Here is a 24243-nt window from a genome sequence, read left to right as displayed (position 1 = left end):
CAAAGCCGGCGACGACAACGGAAACGCGCGCGCGAGAAAACGCGCCGCGCCGGCCACGCGCGGGTAGAGCCCCGGGGGTTCGCGAGGAAGATAGAGACGGAGAAAGATCGATATAAGTAAGGGTAGAGCACATGCACGACAACGACGACGACGAAGGCACACGCCGGGAAAACATTCGGTGCGAGAGAGGATTTCCCCGTATTGATTTTCTCTCGAGTCCCCTTTCGACTAGTCGCCGCGGACGTTCGCTCGCTCTCGCCCGTTCGCGGCGTTTACCGTACATATCCGTCGTTGCCGTTAAGGCGATATCGATTTTTGACAGCTGCTCTCCGCCGCGTTAAACATACCGTGTGCAAACGCCACACGGGGAGACGTGCGGGTACGTACGGTGTGTGGGAAGGGTTCTCTCCCCGGTGTATACACAAAGCTTTCTCTATCTCTTTCCTTTCTCTCTTTCTCTCTCTTTCTCTCTTCCTCTCTTCTCCCCAGCGTAAACGCTACGCCAACGTTAACGTAACACACGCAACGCAACGTGACGTACGCACTCGCGCAAATTCGATCCGCACGCTCGCTTGTTATTTGCCCGATCGTGAGCGCGACGAGCTTTCGCTACTCCGCACTCGCGCGATTGCTCGTCGCTAATCCGACGCGCTCGGGCAGATTAATTTTATTTTATTTTGTTTTTTTTTTAGTGCTCGTATAGTTTGCGATTATTTGCAGTTATTGCAGAGGGAATTCGAATTCCCTGCGCGATTACTCGACAACGAGCGTATTCTGGTGGTTGCAATTTTTCACGATTCGCGATTATCTCCATTGTCTATCGACTTTCTGCAGGAATTATTTAGCATTGTTGACAATTATTTGTGAACCGTCAGGTTTTCTTTTCGGTGATTCTTCAGCATCTTTGGTTCACGATTATTCTTTCTGCCAAGTTTATGAAGACCGATATCTTCCGGTCGAAGTTTACGAGATCTTCCGGTAAGCGTTTGATGCGTTCGATTCGCGATTATTTATTCGCGATCGAGCAAAATTCTCCGTCAACCGTTTGATTCGTCGAGTTCTATTTGCGATGAGGATATTTATTCTGCTAGCGAAATTATCGCTGGATTTGACGGCACACTAGGAAATGTATGTAAACTATAAATCATTTGAAAAAACCGTGACGCATCGAATATTTGGAAATACATTTAAAAATATTTATTTATATAATTTATATAAATAAATGCATTTCTCCATCTATTTGCGACATAACAGTTGTCATCTAATAATCAAGTAAACTATCTAGCTATGATTAAAATTGAAAATAAAAGGTTCTTCAAAAATTAAGTTATAGAAAAGTAAAATTAATAATAAACTTTTATCCTCTTTAATTTGTCGTACAATTTGAGGATCAATCGAATCTTCAGATATTTAAATTTACAACTTACGACGATATCGTTGAACGTTTCTTCCTTGAATTAAAGAAATGGTGATTTAATCACGTAATTCGTGAAAGTAACAGATGAATCACTGATGATTTAATCTAGATAACATCGATAACATTGTGCGTGTTTGTAAACCGCGAATATACGTCGACGTTTTCAGGAAATGTAACATTGAACGCTCATTCACTCTCTGTCCACTTCAGGTACGGATGATGGAGGAGCGGCTAGTGAAGGGTGAGTACTGCCTCAGCACATCCGGCGTTGGTTCTCCGCCGCACTCGCTGCCGTCGACCTCCGGTACGCAGAATGACAAGATCGAAGAGGTTCATTGTGCCTGCATTTCAAAATTAGAGACTCAAGTCGAGGAACAGGTAAAACATGGTCCCTATAATGTCAGGAAATTTTTGCGGGGTCGAAAAACGTATCTTTGAATAATATTTTGGCACAAATTATCTCAAACTTATCTTGCCGAGATAAAAAAAAGTATCTTCTTTGGCAACTATAATTATCGAAAAACAGTGATGGGTTCGTACAAAAGGCAATTTTAATCTAAATAAGTAAAGATTATATAAAACATAATTGTATACTACTTGAATAAGCAACCATTTGATTGTTTATCTAATAATATCTATCTAAAAATATTGCGTGTGTTTATCGTGTTTTTATTTAAAGATGATCGCACGATTTATTCTACGTTTGCAATTTCTTTCCTTAAGATTTGAGATTATCAATAATCTCTTGAGACATTTATGATGATTATCCGAATGGGCGGGATCGGGCTATCACCTTATCAATCAGTCATCATCGTTCACAGAGGCAGTTACGGCTGCAAGACGCCAAGCAAGTGGAAGCGAAAGCAGCGAGGATAAAAGAATGGGTCACTAATAAATTGAGGGAATTGGAACAACAGAATCAACACCTGAGGGAGCAGAACAACAAGTGTAACCAGCAACTCGAGCTGTTGCGCAATCATATAACAAATATCGGACTCAAACCTCCTGTAAGTTTTTTTTTTCTTAATAGTTGTGACTGACATCTTTCTTTTTTTTTAACATTAATAATTGAATGTATTAAATGAATTAATGTTTTAATTTAAACGTATGCTTTAATAATTAATGTATTTGAAATAAAATTTGGAAATAATTACAAACAAATGTTACTTATTCGCGCGAAAAAGAGTTATACTGCCGGTTTTGTTTGACATTAACGGAAATTTGACAGATCTAGTGGTCTCTTAATGAAAAATTTCGTAAATGCAGGCACCGACGAGAGCGTCGTTGTCCCTGGAAGTGGATCCCACCTTGCGTATCGATCGTAGACGATCGGAGAGCTTGGAGGGTACCCCGCAGACGGCACCGGAGTGCGTGCAGACCGTCGTAGCGGAACCGCAAACGAGCACGAAGCACCGGAGACATTTGTCCGCTTGCGGTACCATCCAACGAGGAGCTGCGACCGCCAACATGGACTCGAGGTAAAGCTTCGGCGTCGAATAAACGCTTCGGGATACGTTTTTACGAGATTAAACACTTGTCTCGCTACTTTCACGGGCACACTAAATGCACTCGTATCTCGATTCTCCTTGGGAGGCCTCACGACGTGATAGCGGCGCCCGAGTTTCCGAAATGTGGTACCCTGTAACGTCCTGGGACTTCCTGAGGGGATCCGTCGTCCCACCCTCTTATCATACTTTTATTATTACATGTGTTTTATTTGTCACATTTGTTATATTTATACGTTTATTATATTTATATTATGGCACAATATTTCATAATTTTGAATTACATTTACGTGGCGCTTTTAATTTATAACGAACAGTAGTGGAATTTAAAGACGCAGCACGCACACGCACATACCCCGCACAGAAGATAATAGAATTGATTATGTGCTTTACTTGCCGCTTCTCTTTATCCTCTCTTAGTCTACTGTCCGAGGAGCTGGCCGCGGCGGTGGAGAACCTGGTGATGTTGCCAAATATATCCGGTGTTTCGGAGGCCAGCCGAGACAGCGGAAGCTCGGAAGCGCTGCACGACTATGCCGAGATATACACACCCAGCCGAGAGGGCATGAACTGGCTGCAGGGAGGAGGACAAGGTCCTCGTCCACCCACCCCACCGTTGCACAGGTTTCCTAGCTGGGAGGCGAAAATATACCAGGTAACGTTAATCTCAGTTTTTATTCAAAGACATATAAATGGAGTAAAAATCGTAAAGATCAGATTACATCAGTGCATTAATAAAAATTGCAAGCTAATCTAGGTTTTTTTTATATTTTATGTTAATTTCTGAAATAACTAAGCCTCGATGATCATTTGTAGGTAGCGGACGGTGGCCTTGGCATCGGTCCACCGACAAACGAAGAGTCCGCACCTTCAACGATGACCACTACGACGAGTTCATCGAAGCATTCTCAGGCCACGGGACACAACTTAACAGCGCACAACTCTCAAGGCTACTGCGATATCTCAGTTCCAGTATACGCTACTGTCAAAGGTAGATTATAAAAATATTTATTAAATTTTTGGTGTAGCGTGAGAGAAGAAAATGCGTAAGAAGTATAATAAAAATGGGACAATAATTATATTTACTAGTGTGATTAATAGTTAGCTCTGTAATATATAAATTTACGATGTTTGATCATATATTTATCGATCATATATTTTTCAGGACGTGCCAGTCAAATCAGATCTATGCCTTTCGGCGATAGCTCTGATGATAGTTCGGACGGCGAGGAACATCCGAATCAAACTGAAACTAATACTAGAATTACCAATAGCTCGTCAGACAATACGGATTCCTCCCTCGGTAGCGGAAGCAGTCCCTCGAAAAGTATCAAAACAACCAGTAGCCTCAGTCCCGCGAAAAGAAGTTCTAGCGGATCTCCCAGTAAAAGCGTAAAACGTGGTGAGTTTAATTAATGTGATTTTTTAAATTTATTTATTTCATGATAAAAATGTAAATAGCATTTAACATTTTACACAATTTTTTTACTACTTTTAAAATAATTCTATCCATTTTTTGGACAAGAAAAAATCAGCATATAATAAATAATAAAGTAATATTTTTGTTGCATTTTAATAAACATCTATAATTATTTCAATTGAGAAATATATATCACATAAATCAAATATATTTTATTGTAATTGTTTCGGTACTATCTTGCACATCGAAAAAGCGGTAGTAAGAATGATAAACAGGCAAACAGGAACATAAACTGTTAATCAACCTAAAAAAGTAGAATACATTCACGTATAAAATAACCGACATCCAACAACTTTAAGTTTGTTTGGCTTGCAGATACTTCTCTTGAGTCAGGATTATCCGAGGATTATGCAATACCTCCCGATGCACTAAGTTCGACATCTCTAGAATCTAGCATGCCTAGCCTCCTAATGCGCGTCTCTGGCGAAAGTCCAAAGAGACAGGAATCGCTGGAGAAGACGGGTCATCTGGCGAAATTAGGCGGCAAGTTAAAAACTTGGCGGAAGCGATGGTTCGTGTTGAAAAACGGTGTGTTAACGTATTGGAAGAGTCAAAATGACGTCAACCGGAAACCTCAAGGCCAAATAATCTTGGACGAAGTGTGCAGGTATGCGATATAAGATTGGTTCATAGATCGCGGAGAAAAAGAGACTCGATCGAACGAATAGATCATAACATAAAAGCTCATTATTACAGAGATTTAAAAATACTTTTAGTATTTTAGCAAAGCATTATATTTGACTACATTTTATTTTCATTTCTGTTGAAGAACCTGCAGTTTCATATATTTTTGTGTATCTTCCAGGATCAATAGAGCCGAAGGAGCCGCCACTTTCGAAATAGCCACAGGTAAGAAGACTTATTACTTGACCGCAGACTGCATCGCCACAATGGAAGACTGGATAAGGGTACTGCAGAACGTGCAGAGGCGAAACGCAACGAAACTTTTGCTCAGCAGGGAAGATAATAAACCAACGATACAGGGTTGGTTGACGAAGGTGAAAAACGGCCATGCGAAGAAGTGCTGGTGCGTGCTCATCGGAAAGATGTTCCTTTACTTTAAGTGCCCAAGTGATATGGTAAGTGTATACGAATATTAACGAAATCATTATTAGATGCATTTTCGAGATACAATGATTGTACAACAAGCGACTTTGATATTATCGTAATTAATTTACATAAACACTTATTAATTAATTAATCATATCAAATATATTTAATCGATCTTTTAAATCACCAGAATCCTATCGGCCAAATCAACATGAGGGACGCTCGAGTGGAGGAGGTGGAACATGTTTCGGATAGCGACAGTGAGGAGAGAGACGCTGAGTGTCCACACGAGAGAACAATCGGCATCTTTCCGACGCATCAGGGCCCAACTTATCTACTAATGCCACATAAGCAGGATAAGGACAACTGGCTCTACCACTTGACAGTGGTGTCGGGCGGTGGACCGAGCGCGGGCACACAATACGAGCAACTGGTGCAGAGACTAATGGAAACCGACGGTGATCCTAGTTGCGTGCTGTGGCGGCATCCTCTGCTGCTACACACGAAAGAGAGTATCACGAGCCCGCTGACAAGCCTAACTTCGGAATCTCTGCAAACTGAAGCCATAAAACTCTTCAAGGTTGACACGATCTCTCGTCAATTCTTTCGCGATTGCTTTATTGCGATTTATACCAAAATTTTAACATTTTTCTTTTGCATGATAAAAATGACAATTTTAATTTCCAACGGTTTATTTAACTTTATTATATTAGATGTTACGATGCTTTCGGAACTTATGGTTTAATTGTTTTTTTTTATCTTTTTGTTTCCGAAATGTAGATATGTTTGTTTCATTTTAAATACAGAATTTACAAGTTTTGACTCAATTTTTATGTGGATACTGAATCTTATTTGAGTTCTTTTTAGCTACATTTTCTACACTTTTCAGTTTTTCCTTCTTTTTCCATTTATACTTGATATATATATTTATTTTATCTTAAATGCAGAAAAGTGTATAGCAAGGCGTGGCTAAAAGGAACGAGTTAATGTATCGCTAAAATAATCTGACACATTTCTAATCGTACAGGCTTGTCAGCTGTTTATGTCGGTGGCAGTAGAACAAGCAGGTATCGACTACCACGTGGTTCTAGCGCAAAACGCATTACAACAATGCCTAGACCAGCCTGAACTTCAGTCTGAATTTATATGCGCACTGGTAAAACAGACAAGTCGCCACACGCAACACCGTTTGGGCGTACAGGTAAAAAAGGCCGCCAAACTTGTGTCACTGGGTACTGCGCGCGTTGTAAGTCCTGCTTATTGTTTAACAAAAACAACCGTTCAACCATCCTGTACCATTTTTGAAATTCAAGCGATACTCATCGATCATCCGTTCTTTTTTTTAAACGCGGATAGATCTCATCTGTATCTCATCCGTATCATTGAGCTATTTTTCAGTACCAATCATTCGAACGATATTTCTTTCAACGCGGAAAATGGTACAATGGGTATGCTTAGTCAAGTATTACAAATAATCCTTCCGGGCGTGGTCACGGAGTAGTGGTTTAGCGGAATGGTTCAACTAAAAATATAGCACTCGATAATACTTAATGACAGAAATACGCCGCTTATCGCAGCCATAATACTTGACCAAGTTCAACGACTATTTTAGTTTTAACAATCATTCACACATTTAATTCTAATTTGCCGCTTTAAGTGTGCTGTCTTTTAGATTCTCACTCTATTTCAATCGCATGCGTTTATAATTCTGTTAGGCATCACGATGGTGTTAAGTTTCATTTACTTTTTATCATATACTTTAATATTTATACATCATACCCGATCAAATTACCCTAACGCCCATGTGAGCCGAACATATTTCGACGATTATCATAATATAATCTATGTGAATGTCTATCGATCGCGTCTGTTAAATCTCACGCTTAATCTACGTTAAATCTGTACGTTACAAAGCGTAATATTTTTTTTTCTGAATGAGAGATGCGTCAAAATACGTTCCGCGCCACACACACACACTTGCAGAATGGTATGTTGGTGTACATGAGGACACATACAGAAAGAAACATTTTTAAATTCTTTTTTTTTTCTAATTTTTCACACGAGTTCCTTTTTTTATAATAGCTGCAATATATAGTTACTTGGATATTCTCTGTTTGAATGCTGCTTAGAGATTTAGATTTTTATCGCCGAATTAGATTCTTCTAACAAGTAAAGTTTATTATAATCCTTTATTCCCCTTTCCAGACAATACAAGCTTCTAAAAAATGTCATCAAGATGCTGTAAAGATATCTAAAAAGCGATTTAAATGTCAGATATCAGATATCTTTTACACAGCTTACAGACAACTTTTGAATTCTTGTATTATTCCAATTCCTTTCCCTCTTTTTCCTCTCTACTATCCTTTTCTCCCTCTCCCTCTGTCTATCCTTCTTCCTCTCAACTTTATTGAAAAAAAAAAAAGGAAACATAATATATGGACATGTTGTCCCGAATTTTGCATCACTATACGTAAACTTGTGAAGAAAGAGCCTCAGTCGTCTCATGTAATGTCAACGAACGTAAACGCAACGCTTTACAGTTGGTACGGTAGATTCACGCGGCCTTAAGAGCTTTTCTCATTGACACATTTTAATTTCCATGCAATTTTTGAGGGTTTATACCGAGTACGCGTTTTTTTATTCGATTAACACGTAGAGTTGTGCGGTGAAATTTCGATTTCTCGTGCTTATCTACTAACTAACTACTACCGAAGCACATTAATTGAAGTTAAATTTACTTTTTAGTGGTGCAAATTTTGTATAAGAAAGAGGAATCGACTTGTCGTGTAATAAATCGGTTAATTAAAGAAAATCAATTGAGATTTATTTTCTAAAATTACGAATTTCTAATTTTCGAGATCGTGGGATGATTTTTTTCTTTTGCTTTCTATTTCTTCTCTCGTTTAACTTACTCTTATTAGATCAGCAGTTTTAGTTTAAAATGAATTATAGTTTTACTTTAAAAAGAATTAATGAATCAAAAGTTAGACTTTTTTTCCACATTGTGCACTTAAATTATATTGCTAATTATTTCACGAAATAAATGGAAAAAATCAATCTTGGGAATTTGAGAAAATTAAATGTAAAATAATTTTTTCAAGTTCTTAAAAAGATAAAATCACTGTTGCACTGAAAAATTTAGCAAGATTATCTGTATTGATCACTTGTGCGTAACACATGCAACACTGATATGATAGAAGAATGGCACAAGGGGTAGAATAGAAAGGAATATAGAAAACCAAGAATCTTTAAACAAATCCTCGCATTCTCTCGAAGGGCAGAAATTCGATTTGACAGAATTAATTTCGCCTCAAGTCTCTTTTAATTCGCTGATTTTTCTCAAAATGTACATATTTCACGATCGAAATAGTATCTATGCATACATATGGAGAATGAATATCCATCTACAAAATGATAGATCGAGAAAATAATAAAAGTAATAAATAGCTGAAAAAAAAATAAGTAAAATGGCATAATGTCGAGACATTTCGTCACTCGTGTAAAACGTGTCGCGTTTACCCTTTGACGACGAGAAGTAATATACTAGGATTGGCCTGAGTTATATGCCGGGACGTAGTAGTATGCCAGCATACCATTGCAGCAGCTCCTCCTCTGCGCCACGCAATCGCTCTTCACCTGCGATACGCAAAGTCCCGCGGCAAATGGCAGCGGTGAAAATGCGGACGCGCAATCAACGGCCTCGACTTCTCACAGTCCTCCGCTCACGCAGGGCCACTCGACCTCCACTATCTTGGACTGCAAAACTAATCCCGCGCAGTATGTGCTTATCCAGGGATGGCAGCTCCTGGCGCTCGCCGTTTCCCTCTTCCTGCCCAAGAACAATCGGCTACTATGGTACCTGAAACTGCACCTGCAGAGAAACGCCGACAGCAAGTGAGTGAGAGCCGGTCGAAAAGCGGATCGATCATTGTAGAGAGTAATGTGAAGAAAAAGCCTCTCTCTCGGATCATTGCAGGGGAAAATAAGAAGAAACGTTTCTCTTTTAGGCAGGAGAATCAGTTTCTAATAATTGCGCTACTCTGACTTATTGTATTACACAAGATAAACATAAAAATAGATTTTAAAGTCCATTTTGGAATTCCAACGAAGAATTTTAAAGGCAGTGCTTTCCAATAAAAGTATTAGATCTTTAAGAGATGAGATTTGGCTTGCAAGACTCGTGAATCTTCACAATTCTATTTTCGCTCATTTTTTGCAGATATAAGATTGATATAAGTTTTTAATACATTTTCCTTTTCAGCAAGTATAATTAAAGGTTTCGTTACGAATCTTAGCTTAGTTCAAAATTCTCGGAACTCGAAACGTTCCTACGTGCATTGCTGAAGCTATTCCGACGATATAATCTTTGCGATAAATGGAATATCTATTTTAATTAATTCAACGAGTTGAATAAAAAGTTATAAAAAAAAAACGAGTTATAAAAACACTTTTCTGCAATGATAAATCCGACTCTAATTTTTGTTAGCGTTGGTTTACCTTGCATCACGTTGCGTTGTATTATACCAGAACGGAATGCGGCAAGTATGCGGCTTATTGCGAGAGAGCCTTGGAACGAACATTGCAGAACGGCGGTAGAGAAGTGAAGCCGTCGAGGATGGAAGTACTGTCGATACTAATGAAAAATCCGTACCATCATTCATTGCCGCACGCCATACCAGTTCACTTTCTGAACGGCACCTATCAGGTTGTGAGCTTCGACGGTAGTACCACGATAGAGGAATTTCTGAATACTCTGAATCAAGAGATTGGCTGTAGGGACGTTCATCAGTCCGGCTTCGCGCTATTCAGCGATGACCCGATCGAAAAGGATCTCGAGCATTTCATCGATCCAGAAGCGAAGGTTCGTGAAAATTGAAATCGCGCGAAATCCCTCTTTTCACACTAAGTTCGAGACTATTCACATAAAAAATATACCAAATCATTAGTAAATAAATATTAAAAATATACTAATGGGATTAATAGAATTTATATTGTATCTCTAGTAAAATTTACAAAATTAAAAATTTTTAATGGAAATGAAACTTTTTATGCACTTCAATCTTTAAGACTTACAATTAGTACAAACTATGTTTTAGCTATGCGACATTATCTCAAAGTGGGAGACAGCGTTACGAGAGAAGGGTTCGGGCAAATTCGAGAATACTAGAGTGATACAATTGACATACAAATCTCGTTGCTACTGGCGGCAAGCTGCTAAAATGGAAACGGACAAGGAGAGGCTCTTGCTGTGTTACCAAGTGAATCAACAAGTTGTGCAAGGAAAGTTTCCGTTAAATCGTGAGCTCGCTTTTGAACTGGCATCGTTGATGGCACAGGTATGATTTGTATGCGTTAAATACATATAGTACATGTAATTGTAGATATACGTTTTATCATATTAATTATCGTCGAGGATAATTTAATCAAATCATTATTCTGTAAGATTGTTTAATGAATTTTATAGATCGATTTTGGAGAATACAACAATGATAAAGCGCGCGGCAGCGGTCCTGGAAGCAATCCGCATCATCTCGTACTCCAGGCTCTGGATAAATTTTATCCAATACGCTATCGAGCCAACATTACCGCCGATCAGTTGAGGTAAACGATCGATAATTTAACTCGATATCGAGAGAATATTTATTTAAATATTATATCGTCATTTCTCGCTGTTTTATAACAAATTATTTTGATTCCCTCAGAGAATTGCAGGAGAAGTTACAGGAAAAGTGGCTCGCTTTAAAAGGACGTAGCGTATTGGATTGCGTTCGTATATATCTCACATGTACCAGAAAGTGGCCTTTTTTCGGAGCTACCTTGTATCAAGCAAAGGTATAATAATACAAATTTTCTGCTACAAACATTTTATATAAGTATATTTTATATAAGATGATTGTATAATAATAGAGTGTAATATAATTATGATTATATACGCGCGTGTGATTTGATTTTACTTTAAAGTAATTTCATTCAGCTGAAGCAAACCGAACCTGTAACGGTCTGGATAGCAGTGTGCGAGGACAGTGTAACGTTGCTTGAATTACAAACAATGGCTGTCATGTGCCGGTATAATTATGCAAATATAGTAACATTCGGCGGTTGTTTGGACGATTTCATGCTCGTCGCTTGCCCGGACGAGGGTGCGGCCGAGCAGAAATTGCTTTTCGCACTCTCTAAACCCAAAGTACGTATAATTATGACGTGGGAAGCTACTAGAAAAATATTTATTTCACCCATCGGCATCGTAACGTTTTTCAGATATTGGAGATAACGTTATTGATCGCCGACTATATGAACGCGCTGGGCCACGCTTTACCGGGCACTCCACAAATGAATACTCTAACACGCAATGGATCACACCGGTCCATCAAATCCACTCTGAGACCTGCGACTGGTCGGTGAAAGAGAGATTTCTGTTTTCTTAACGTTAAACGTATTACAAAATTATAATTATATAGGATTGTTTCGGAGACTGATAAATAAGGAAACAAAATTACTATGAATATTGATCTGAAATAGCCACTTTTTATTAGTGATTTCTTGTGTCATAAATGTTGATGATCGATCTCTTCTCAGAATTAATTTCTTTGATAGACAAACGACAAATTAAAAGTTAAAATGAATAAATCTGTAATTGTTTACTGTTTAATAAAGCAGCAATTATCTATTGCTACTCAGCAATTAACTCTAACCAATATTTTACAGAAACAGTGCTTAATGAATTTTATTTTTACAGGTTCAAGCTGTCTTCCAACTCAACCTGACATATTGAAATCGACGCCGGATCACCAAAGACCTTAATAAAAAGGCTGGTCACGTTAATTTTTCGGAAAGATAATGGGAATATATTTCTTTGATACGCGCGAAGATCTGATTACGATGTATATTTTCTTTTGTTGTTTGTATCATATAAAGGCAGCGTAACAGTGCAGTATTAGTATCGTACACTGCGATGTGCGGTCGTTTTTTTTTTCTACGAAACGCGCAGTCAGACGCATTAGAATCATGTTTACGTCACATGTGCATGTAAATTACTATCGAAGCTTATATAAGAACGTATCTGTGTAAATACTTAACGATAAGCGCAAGAACTAATCACGAACGATCGTGCTGGTGATTTAGGGAGCGGCTGAAATCGAATCGAATCGATCTGTAACACTGCCTAATTAGTATGCGCGATTACACATCGAATAGTTTCATCCCGCGGCTACGTACGCTGAGACTTTTGCTACGTATTTATATATCAAATTAAGAACACAACAGGAACGAAAAAGAATGTGTAAAATATACGTAATAGTGAAATGTATTCACCCCGTGTCGTGTATTATATATTAATCGAAGTTATTAAATGTTTAGGAGTATATCTCTCTCGAATGACACAGCGATGCGTTCTTTCCCAATTTTCGATGTCGAACGAAATACCTCCAAGCCTACACGAATGCTATCGCTATGTCATGTAACTCAACACAATTGTTTCTAATTCTATCCAACAGTTTTTGTTGCGTTTCTACTTCGGACATAAAAATCAATTTTACTTCAATTTATTTTGTTAAAATAAATTAATTTTTGTCACATATTTAAATTTAACTGAAATTGAGAGTTTAAATTTAATACAGATCTGAGTCGTGCGTGAGAATTTATAAATTTAATTGAAATTATATATTTCATAATTTCAATTTATTCGAAATTAAGTTCGATTTTGTGATATATTCGGGCAAGAAAAGAAGAGCTACATCAAGAGAGAAAAGATAAAGATAAATTTCTTTTAACAATCATATGTTACAAGATTGACAAAAAAAGAAATTGACTATATTTCTCTCATATCTTCGGACGTCTATTTGTTTCTTGTATGTGAGGCTTCTCGCGAAATCGATCAACAAACAGAGGAAAATCCGATATACTCATATTAACTTTGATAACAGCTAGTCTCGTATCTGATATTTATTTAAGGTATAACCAACTACATGGTTTCTTTTTCTTTTTTTTTTACAGGTTCACGACCAAATAGATGTAATTCGGGAACGTAATTTACTATTTAATATAATTAACATTGCGTTCTTACGCGTAATACGTGTGCAACACTGTGTATTAAACATGCGTAACGATAATGAGAGAATGAAAGAGAGAGAGAGAGAGAGAAGTTTTGTACTCGCGTTCGACGTGTCCTACGTAACTAGTAAACGTCTTCCTTCTAGCGGTTACAAATTATGAGCTGAAAGTAGGGCTTTCGTGCAATACGTACAAGACTTCTACGGTTTTGTAATTTTCGAGATTACTATGTGTCTGTCCCGAGCGGAATAGCGGGTCTCGATTTTCGAAGGATCTCTGCGAGGTGTCTGGAGAACGTCTAAAAAAATCTCAGGCGTCTTCACGATCTCTTTTAAATATCTGAAAATATGGACGGACTGTACGAACTAGGCGCGCATATACTCGGCTTCATTTAGCACACTGTGAATGTTTGTACGAATAATTCGAACCTCAGACTATTGAGAGCAGTACAAAGATATGCAAGAACGACATTTTGTCCTTAATTTTTTATATAATATATCGAAGCGATATCGAATGCTGTTGCGTGGGTGATTAGCACCCGTGTATCATGACGTAGTTGAGGGAATCGTACGCGTATTACACTCACCTATTCGTGTAAATATCATGAGAACGGACTTGCGTTTCTAAAAAAAAGTTAGTAGAATCAAAATAGGCAGCTAGCAATTTACACAATCGAGCTCTATCTGAATCGCGTTCTACCGAGCCTATCTCACATCTTACATTTATATTTATTATTTATTCGTATGAAAAAGGTACGAGCGAGACAAGTGGAAAACATTGTGTACTATTGTACAGAGGAACAAATAAACTGCACATTAATACAATTTTACAGACGTCGATAGCGATTGTCGAATTATTTTTTTTCTCACTTGAGAGAGACTGGAGTATGCTGATAAAAGGGAGGACCATAAAAGAACATTAGATATTCTGTGATAAATGTAAAGAAGTCACTATGAAATTCGTTATAAATTTTTAACGTACATATATTTCTTACGTAGTCATTAATTTTATGATAATTTGTACAGAAAATTTGTGTATAATTTACTTTTCAGTTTTTGTCAATGCGAGGAGAAGCTCAACGCTTCAGTCCACCTCTTCCGGTCTCACAGGATGTGTTAGTGGAATCATAGATTTCTTTTTCACATCTTTCGACAGGGCTTTTCTCATGTCTGGAAATAGGATCTATTACAACATCTATTATATCTCACGCACATAAAGATTTTACTATTTTATATTTCTTAAAGAACCTTTACCATATGCGTCTTCGTCTGGATCCCCATTATAATATTCCAACACTGTCCTGTATACAATGTACCCCAATTGTTGGTACATTGTAATAGCCACTTTGTTGCTCACCCTAACAAAGAGGTCCACAAAATACGCCTGTTTCCTGATTTAAATAAAAAAATACATATAACAAGAGGTATCGATAAGCCATGACAGGTAATAAATTAGAGCTTACTTTTCTGACACGTCCTCAAGATACTTCATCAGCATCGCAGCGAGACCGAGCCTTCTGTAATCGGGAGAAACTGTGAGGGCTGTTACGTGACCATGCCAATTTTCACCGTGACCCTCAGCCTTTCCCATGACTTTGATGGTTTCAAACAATAATAAAACGTTAACGTTAAATAATGAACTCACGCTTTTACTCGCAAGAACGTACTTGGATCAAACAAACTTACTGTAACCCATAATTTCGCCACTCGGAGATTCTGCTACTTGAATGTATTCCGGCCAGTGTGAGAGGTAGTGCATGTAAAACGAAAGGCCGTACTAAATAGAAATGTGAAAAATCAAGGAATATAAATTGTTTCAATGAAACGTAACTCGTAATGTAAAAACACTTTAGTTTCTTAACTTATTGGACAATGCTCTACTTTATTATGGATAAAATTATTTCATATAAAATTATTCATTACGAACAAGGTAATTTTGAAATAATTTTTCTCTAAGAATTTATTATCTTTAAACATTTATCAAATTTTATATCACGATTAATATGATTCAATAAACTTGAGATAAAATAATGATACATTATCGATTTTTGATCGGGCAAAAGGATACTGTTTCTGTGAGTGGATCCAAATTCCTGAAAATGACAAATATAATCATAATACTTGGCATAATCGGTATAATTATCGTTCAATTGAATTTTAGGTTAGACGAGGGAAACTCGTTTAAAAATTACTCACACGTTGTTGAATTTGAACAAGTCATTGCATGTGAAAGGCCTAAGTGTCGTCATTTTTTAAAGTTGTAGAAGAACTAGTTTATTTGGATTCACTTGTCGATAGAATTTAGCTGAAACGGATCAAAAGGAGAACGGTCGCACTCGACTACTCGACAACAAAACGTACACTTATTACAGTAGGCGTAAGCGCCACATACACTTTCATACCAGTCGATAATTAAAACACGCTATTAATTAAAACCCTCAAAAAATTATCAATTATATTATTAGAATATATTTAGATATAAAAGATAACGAGAATTGAACTATATGTATAGGAGAGTCTCGGGAACTCGTCAAAATTATTAGGAAAATACATTCTAATTCTATATACTAAAGAGATTAGAATACAGGTCTTACAAGTCTTGAAAAATTACTAAAATTGTTAGAAAATATTTTTATAGAAAATAGAAAATAGCAAGAAGTAAAATACGCAATTTTCGAGATTCTCAAATAATTATTAATTATTAAGATAATATATTCAGATAGTAAACACTGACTGTAAGGAAAACGTTCTTGAGAATCTAAAAAATTCGCCAAAATTATTAGATGTTACATTCTCATAGAAAAGCGAGAATATACTCTCAAAAAATCACTAATTATTAAGACAAAATATTTACATAGCAAGAATTATAGAGTACACGTCTTATGAATTTCAAAAATTCATCAAAATTATTAAAATATATCTTGATGAGGTTTTTCAAATCAAAATTAAAAAAAAAAAAAAAAAAAAAAAAAAAATCTAATTCAGTTTCGTTTTTTCATCAATATCAAATATTAGAACAATTTTATCAGCGGCCTTTCTGCAAGTTGGGGATAAGTAATAAATGCTCTACAAAAAGGTTTGTAATATATGTTCTTGTTTCAGGTGTCGAATATAGTATTATTAATAATTGTAATACATGAATGAAAAATGCTTGATTTCTTATTTTTACGTGTTATTTACATCGTTACACGAGACTGAAAAAATGTGGACTGCATACATCTCGATACGACCGAAGAACTGCGACGCAACGAATATGCTCAATTTCATATGGAAATAAACTTATCATTTTAGAGAAAACAGCTTTACTGATTAGAATTCAAAACGCTGCTACTTCTCCTTGCGTTGCGACGTCAGACTGTCATGCATGGTCATTACTACGACTTCTATCAATTCCGGTATCACCACACCATTGACATCGATGAAATTCGCGACAGATTTGGTCACACTTGTCTCATTAAAGACTCCCGTTGACGCGCTCCTGACTGACAACACCAAATTGTATTTATCATCGTATTTCTTTAAGTAGGAACTTGCCTCCCAAATCATGTCAGGATTGAAACCCGCTGGATCTCTGAAAGTGAGAAAGATTGACATTTTATGCAATTCTACAAATCCATACTTCTATTATACATTCAGTATTAAATATGACTTTGATTCTTTCCTTTGTAATACATTGAAAACTGAGTTTAAAGAACCAAAGTGATAAAAACAAAGAGACGTCCTATAAATTATAAATCATCAAATATATGTAAATATACCTTTGAATTGCAACTACAAATATGCCTTTCTCTTTGTATGACGTATACACAGTCAAGAGCCCCATTAGAAGAAAATAGAAAGAGACGCAGGCTATTAAAACAGGCTTGGAGGCAGGGAATGGATATAAATAATCGCACAACAATGCTACGATAGCTATTGTAACAGCAATCCCGCAGAGAAAGAGTCTCCCATCGAGGAGACTAAAATTTTCTATGTAGTTATATTTCTTCGTAAGTACGTCCTTGACCGCATCGTCCAAGGCATTTTTCACGGCTGAACCGTCCCACTTATTGATCTTTATGACCTGCGGAATTAAAAGTATTAAACACTTTTTGTTTCTGCAACAAAAAAGTATATTTTATATAAAAACAAATCGCGTGGGGTTGCATTATAAAAAAAATTACATAATTTATATTGTAAGGAGATTTGCATACAGGCGTCCGAATTTTTAATTAGAACATATACATCTCTTGCTCAGAAAATTAAAAATTAGAACTTTCGTTTTAGTTGCGAAAATTTGCAAATCGTCAACAATGTATTTAAAATGCACTGTAAAAAAAAAAGATCATTGCACAGTTGAGAGAAGACTCCCGTTAAGACACGATTCCAGTTACTCGGGGTACCATACGTGGCAACACGAACGACCGTATTGTCGGCGAGGCGAATATCGCGCGATCCGGAGCAACAATCCATTTTCGTCGCGGATGCACGCGCCGTTCGTGAAATGACATTTCGGCAACGAATGAGGATGATTTCAGTTATGAGTGAGAAACATACGGAATTGTCTGCTGCAGCCATAACGACCGTAACCTCTCAGCAAAATATACGTCGCGACTTCGAGATACACGGACGAATGATCGGACTTGTCTTGTGCGTCGGCTGTCGATCGCTATCAGCGACCATAACCTCGAAATCGTTCTCGATGGGACGTTCAGGGAAGGGGTATTTTAGGGCAATGTTTCAATTATCCTACATGAAGCTGTCGCGGCAAATGTCGATTGGCCGTTGTATCGGCGTTTTTTTTTTAAAGGGATATGCCTCCTATATTCAACCAATCACGAATACTTATAAACTTATCACATAGCAACTCGCCTTTACATCGCGCAAAATTCCGCGAAGTTTAAACGTTTACCTAATAATTTAGGTCGAAACGACGGATCAATCCAACATATTTATTTTACACATTGTTTCGTAACGCAGGATACATTTAAACGTAAAAAATTCATGCAACGCGTACGAATGTACGTATTGTAACTTACTAACGTATTCGATATTGTATGTATAAATGTATATTATTAAAAAATCTCAGGCAATCCTTTCAATAAACATACTGTTTCGCTAGCGCTCTCAAAAATTTAGCTTTACGAATATTGGCCGCTTCTCTTTGAATTTCTTCGTTGTTGTTGGAGTTTAATTCCAGCAAACCGATGACTTTGATCTGCAAGATGAAATTCTTGTATAAGAACAAAAACGTAAAGAAATCTGATCGTGTGATATTCATTTAAAGCAATTATTTGATTGTTATTCGTATAATTATGCAACTATTATTACACCATTCAACGCTTAGATGACTTAATTCAATTATTTACCGCGAGTTGCTTTCTGTGATGTTCCCCGCGTTTCGTATGCAAATGTATGAGATACTCGAGTATCGTAGTATCCCAAATGCAATGATAATACGCGTCCATAGCATCAGCCGCGGCGCAGCTCTTTTGATCGCTGGCTGCCATTTTAAACGCCAGAGAATAATCTACTTCCTCCAAAAATTGGCACAGCACAGCCGCCTGAGTGTAGCACTGTAAATGAGCGCAACACTTGATCATCCTTCTGTAAACTAGATCGTCTATCTGCGTGCGTGACGTGATGGGTTGACTAAACAAATCACTGGCTATCATGATTGCCTCCAAATAATATCTCATTGCACTTTCGTAGTACAATAGAACTAGAAAAAGGAGAGACAAGTATAAGTGTAATACAAAGACAATATAAGTATGTATATAATAATATTTAATACTTGTATTTGTGACGGGACGAAACATACCAAAATTGAGATCACCCATTAGCCTCAACCAAGACACGTTGCAGGGATAATATTTTAAAGCTTGCGTCAGCAGTTGGAATAACAGTTCTCCAATATGCCTGATGTTATACGAATTTGCACTGTAAACGTTAATTTCTGTATCACTAAGACATTAAATACTCCACTGACTTCCGAAATACATCAGTATTATTAATATTCAAATTTGAAATTGTCGATGTATATTAGGGATACGTAATATGTATTACAAGTTTTGTAAAAACTACAGTAAATGTAATATGATAAACGTACTTCGGTACTCCGGCAGGCCAAAGGGATAGATACTGCGTGTGTAATTCCAAACTAGACTCATCGCGCAAGACATTGTGCAAACGACCCAATAATGATATCACCACATTGAGGACCATAGGTTCCCGTAGTCGAGTAAATGTATGGGCAATACCAGTGGCAACATCTCTCGATGAAGAACTCCCGCTGTTACTGCCACTACTGCTACGTTTTTGTGACTGATCCCTAGCGGGACCAAATGCGGCTAAAACTAAGATAAAACGCATGATTTTATTTGATAGAACTTATTTTAGTGTTTATATTTCTTATTTTCTAATATAAAATACACACAATTAGATTATTTGCAAAACTTGCGTTTGAAGAAAAATTAATCTGAGAACATTATATCAAATTAACATGAAGTTTCAAGGCTCGAGGTATAAATCTTACAAAAAAATTTTTGTATGTGACTTTAATAAAAATACATACTCATATCCCATGCGTCCCGTGGAAATTTGCGGGTTCCTTTGTACTTAACGATGTCCTGGCAAACGTTGCTTATGGCAGCTGCAAATTCAGTGTAATTCCAGCGTTTCTCCAAACTAGTAAGATAATCCCATTCGGCCATATTTAGAAGAAAGACCGTGCAATATTCTATTATTTCTTGTCGCGGAATCAGCTGATCGGACGCTTGTAGCGCACCGAGGCACTGTTTACTCCGTACAATCATACTTTGCACATCACCTGAAAAGTAATATCGTACTTGTATATTGAGCTATTACACAAATTCGCCATTTCTTTCACAAACATTTTTAATTCTTCATGCACGTACAACCGTTCGTCACCGGCCAAGCCTGGAAACACTTCCATATCTCGACGAGCAGACATTCCCAGCTCACTAATTTTGACAGCTTGAAGACTAACGAGCCTCCGCTTTTCACGTGCTCCTGGTGCTCCTGTCCTGGTGCTCCTGGTAGCTCCTTATCCAATATCTTGAGCAATTCAATGGCACCGTCGAAGTTTTTAGAAGTCACCAATTCTCGACTCTTCGCGAGCAGGACGTATGAATAATCCTGGATAAAACCCCTGGAAAGTGACATTAATACACTCTGCAATGGAATGGGTAACTCCCAACAGCCATTTATATGATATAACGATTTTATTCGATGTTTTCCGTCCAGGCGGATCAACGTTTCACGAATTACATGAGGATCATAGGACACTATTAATTTTTGCTCCAATTCGAACACTTCGATCCTCGCGTTTTCTATAAATTTTTAACAAAAAAAAGAAATTTTAGTCAACATGTAAGACCATCAAGTAAAGTCTTAGTAATATCTTTAATAATATTCTATTTTCTTTTTTTCTCATAACAGTTTGTACTTACGTATATATGGTACAGATGGGATACCCCAATCGTTATGTAGCAACAAGCTTGGTAATTCTATCTCATCAGAAATAGCTGCTTGTTGAAGAGTAGCGAGTTCTGCTTCATCGAATAACGATGTGTAGGAAGGATTGTTGAATATCTTTGAAGCAAGCCCTTCTATATTAGTAGTGTTTACAAGATAAAGAAGGTAACGTGCAATTCGTTTTTTATCCACAGTCGTTACTTTCTCCAAGACATTATCTAAAGCCTAGCACATAACAAAATATGAATAGTAATTAATTTATTTAATAATTTAAAAAAATTTTATTAAAAAGTTTATAAATTGATGCGTATTCAAAAAAAGTTAAGAAAAGTTATTTTACAGAATAATAACAAGAAAATCTGAAAACTTTCATTTTCAATTATTTAAAAGTTAAGAGAAATGATTTTGCCAATGACCAGAGATTTTTTGATTGAGAAAGACTAAAAAATATGAATAGAAATTATTTTTACCCAGAATAAGATATCCAGACCCTTCGTACCAGCTGCCTTAATTTCAGTTACATAATCACCCAGAACTATATTGTCACCAAGGATTTTTCTAACCAGATTCAAGCACTGTATTTGCAACAGAAGATCCCGGGCAACCACAAATTTCCTGTTAACTAATCCGCCTTGTACATCCAACTCCAAATTGTCTCTATAAACCTGTGGTATCTCCCTGAAAACATTATCTGCTTGCAAAATCTGCAATATATTCTGCAGATTTTGCGTGTGTGGTGAATATATAGTATCAAAAAGTAACATACATGTGATAAATGCTTAAAAATATACTCACAGTGTATTGATCTTTGATAGAAGCGTGCAAACGTTGCGTAAGACTAGGCGTGACTTCCTCTATCGGCACTTCGCACGCTAAACAACAGCCATCTAAAAACTCTCTTTGTACTTTACAATATGTCAATTTTTCTGCCGGGTTAAAATTACTGTACAACTCCTTCGCTTGTTTAATATGGCATTTGGCCTCTTGATACTCTTCCCTCAATAAATGAAACATCGCGAGATCATAATGTATCTAAGAAGCAAAATAACATACAATTTTTTTTGTCAACTCCAACAAGAATAGCAATATCCAGCTCGCAAATTTTGTACCTGACATTTAAACTCGTCTATGTTCACCAGGCACATATTTTCCCAATTTTGCTTGATCTCCGTACTGTCTTCGGTCAGCATTTGAAAAGTGTCAAAAGACAGAACCTTTGGCTTTATATCGGACATTTGTAAAATACTGTTTAGGGCACTTACACTGCTTGGTATGTGCGCTTCTAATTTCCTAATAATATCATCTACTATACCGGGAGGTACATACGTTGATTCTTGAGTACCTGGTCTAGATCGCAATAAGATTGTTTTATTCATAGCTTATAATGAAGTAAAATCATTTCAAGGTACTGCAACAATGCATATTCGTATAAAAATAAAACTTACATGTGAAGTAATTGTTGTTTCGGCTGTTTATTGCCGAGAGCCCTACAAATAATCGCTCTTAGGTGCCATCTATGATATAAAACCAATGTGAACAGGAGCTGGTCGGAAGCGGTTTCCATAAAAAATTCTGGAATTGTAGGAATTTCCACCACAACGTCCGAAGTGATATAAAACAGATCTTGCAGTAACGTCAACTGTATCGGCAGCGGTAGCTTCTTCTCTAGCACATCCAAGTCCCATTTGAGGTAAGCCGCTACTTTCAGTGAGAGTATCTTTAATGCCAGGTTTCTGTGAGTCCATTTGTTTGTGCCGTTGGATTTTACGTCATTAGATTCTGAATCAATCGCCTTTGGCTCGGTCTCTTTCTGATCGGAATTAATAGTCATAAATTTTATCATCAGGTCTGTAGGCGATGGATCTGAAAGTCATGGTGTTTAAAAAGCTTTCGTTTAATACAAAATTAATATCATTCATTCCATAAGTGGTTTCATCAAATATATAAAAAGGAACAGTTCGTCATTCAATATTCTTTAATATTAGAACTATTTCTAACATTATGCTAATTAATAATAATAATAATACAATTGTTTACCCGGGAATGGTTTTGACAGGTGTTTCTGCAACAACGAAGGATTCAACAGAAACTCAAACCACAGTATCGTGTCCGGCGAGATCGGCACGGTGCCCGGTCTAAGCAAATCCACATCCATAACACCGATATTGTCATTAATATATCCACAATTAATTAATTTAGCGTTGCGTTTTAAACGCTCGTGCGAGATGCCACACAAACACAACGATTACAACATTACAAGCACGGGTCATGAAGAATGAACGAAGATCGCGCACTCCGTCTTCTTCCTCGTGGCGCACGTGGATTCAAATAAATGCGGCTATCTTCACTGCGGATTAATGTCCATTTCTATCAATGTAGGTTAACTTTAATCTCGGTTTCTCGGTTAAATTTACATTTATTTCTTTTCTTTCATATATAGGTCCATATATTTAGCCCCTCATCTACGACAAAATACAAAAACATTTAATATATTTGGATTGTATATCGTTTGTACATTCTTAATAATTGATTTACTTTTCATTTAAATATATATTTTTGTCTAAAATATAAATAAATAATTTTTATTCGAATTCAGCGGGTAAATGGTTCGGCTGCATATAAATGGCTTCTCCACACAAGACGCGAAAACGCTTGCCGCGCGGAAAGAAGCGACGCGCAGCCAATCAACGTGTTGCTTTTCCGTAAAAACCAAAAGTTTATTGGCTACCGCGTCGCTTCTTGCCGCGCGGCCGGCGCGGCAAACGTTTCCGCGTCCTGTGTGCAGAAGCCATAATGCGTAAGAAAATAAACCAATCAAAATCGATTATTAGAACCTCGCGCTCGAAGAATAATCGAGTGTGATTGGTTTATTTTCTTATTACGATTACGACTAAAACTTTGTTACGTGCAATGGCCTTAAATCTTATATTAAGATACTTTAAATATCACATGAGGTGTAAATATCACAGTTCACAGTTTGCAATATAGATAATTAAAATCTAATTTCGAGGGCCACCAAAATAATAGGCTAAAAATGTCCGATTTTGGGGTCACTTACCTTTGTTCTCGACAATACGAAGAATACTAGTATAGAACTGAAAATATATTTTATAAAATTATTTTTCCAACAATAAAATTTCTATTTTTATTATAATGCTTCTAGGCAGAAACGCGAAATCGGAAATACGTCTATTAGACGTCGAGAGGTGACTTGCAGACCATCAAAGAGTGTTTTATAAACAATGCACCGTTATTGTGAGATTATTA

The 24243-nt window shown here is 36.9% G+C and overlaps 4 protein-coding genes across 16 annotated transcripts in view; 1 reads left to right on the top strand and 3 right to left on the bottom strand.

The window, feature by feature from the left end:
• The window catches only part of LOC112468629 (uncharacterized protein CG43867), a 32569-nt gene extending 19525 nt beyond the window's left edge, over nt 1-13044 (top strand). For 7 of the 12 annotated variants that reach the window (XM_025037904.1, XM_025037903.1, XM_025037902.1 and 4 more), the window contains 18 exons: nt 1628-1795; nt 2239-2424; nt 2684-2895; nt 3343-3577; nt 3739-3913; nt 4088-4324; nt 4718-5009; nt 5208-5481; nt 5643-6032; nt 6480-6698; nt 9054-9346; nt 9980-10313; nt 10549-10788; nt 10917-11053; nt 11155-11284; nt 11427-11636; nt 11711-11846; nt 12189-13044. In XM_025037904.1, coding sequence (XP_024893672.1) covers nt 1628-1795; nt 2239-2424; nt 2684-2895; nt 3343-3577; nt 3739-3913; nt 4088-4324; nt 4718-5009; nt 5208-5481; nt 5643-6032; nt 6480-6698; nt 9054-9346; nt 9980-10313; nt 10549-10788; nt 10917-11053; nt 11155-11284; nt 11427-11636; nt 11711-11846; nt 12189-12253 — 3933 coding nt within the window. In that variant the 3' untranslated portion in view covers nt 12254-13044. Of the gene's footprint in view, nt 1-1627; nt 1796-2238; nt 2425-2683; nt 2896-3342; nt 3578-3738; nt 3914-4087; nt 4325-4717; nt 5010-5207; nt 5482-5642; nt 6033-6479; nt 6699-9053; nt 9347-9979; nt 10314-10548; nt 10789-10916; nt 11054-11154; nt 11285-11413; nt 11637-11710; nt 11847-12188 lie in introns of those variants that run through there. The other 5 variants (XM_025037905.1, XM_025037906.1, XM_025037910.1 and 2 more) reach the window with 5 other exon arrangements.
• A 1427-nt stretch (nt 13045-14471) lies between these two features.
• Nucleotides 14472-15903, bottom strand: LOC112468631 (N-alpha-acetyltransferase 20). 2 transcript variants are annotated; one of them, XM_025037913.1, is made up of 6 exons: nt 15697-15903; nt 15569-15593; nt 15187-15277; nt 14964-15093; nt 14755-14891; nt 14472-14670 (listed from the first exon to the last, which is right to left on the bottom strand). In XM_025037913.1, exons 1-6 carry the CDS (start codon nt 15747-15749, stop codon nt 14585-14587), a joined length of 522 nt encoding a protein of 173 aa, XP_024893681.1. In that variant the 5' UTR covers nt 15750-15903; the 3' UTR covers nt 14472-14584. The 2 variants fall into 2 exon arrangements, with proteins under 2 accessions (XP_024893681.1, XP_024893682.1); XM_025037914.1 differs by having other exon boundaries at nt 15187-15287; nt 15697-15746.
• Nucleotides 15904-16573: 670 nt separating this feature from the next.
• LOC112468633 (probable signal peptidase complex subunit 2) lies at nt 16574-18178 on the bottom strand. Its single transcript, XM_025037916.1, has 3 exons — nt 18037-18178; nt 17259-17563; nt 16574-17071 (listed from the first exon to the last, which is right to left on the bottom strand). Exons 1-3 carry the CDS (start codon nt 18055-18057, stop codon nt 16828-16830), a joined length of 570 nt encoding a protein of 189 aa, XP_024893684.1. The 5' UTR covers nt 18058-18178; the 3' UTR covers nt 16574-16827.
• A 239-nt stretch (nt 18179-18417) lies between these two features.
• Nucleotides 18418-23224, bottom strand: LOC112468632 (integrator complex subunit 8). Its single transcript, XM_025037915.1, has 12 exons — nt 23014-23224; nt 22422-22839; nt 22086-22323; nt 21772-22008; nt 21447-21692; nt 20952-21201; nt 20397-20831; nt 20054-20308; nt 19589-19835; nt 19301-19419; nt 18849-19201; nt 18418-18697 (listed from the first exon to the last, which is right to left on the bottom strand). Exons 1-12 carry the CDS (start codon nt 23129-23131, stop codon nt 18578-18580), a joined length of 3036 nt encoding a protein of 1011 aa, XP_024893683.1. The 5' UTR covers nt 23132-23224; the 3' UTR covers nt 18418-18577.
• Between the last annotated feature and the right edge of the window lie 1019 nt (nt 23225-24243).

The sequence above is a fragment of the Temnothorax curvispinosus genome, unplaced genomic scaffold (assembly GCF_003070985.1).
Source record: "Temnothorax curvispinosus isolate PA1 unplaced genomic scaffold, ASM307098v1 QBEX01001808.1, whole genome shotgun sequence".
NCBI lineage: Eukaryota > Metazoa > Arthropoda > Insecta > Hymenoptera > Formicidae > Temnothorax > Temnothorax curvispinosus.
Note: the sequence above shows the minus strand (reverse complement) of the source record. Positions and strands in the feature narration are given on the sequence as shown.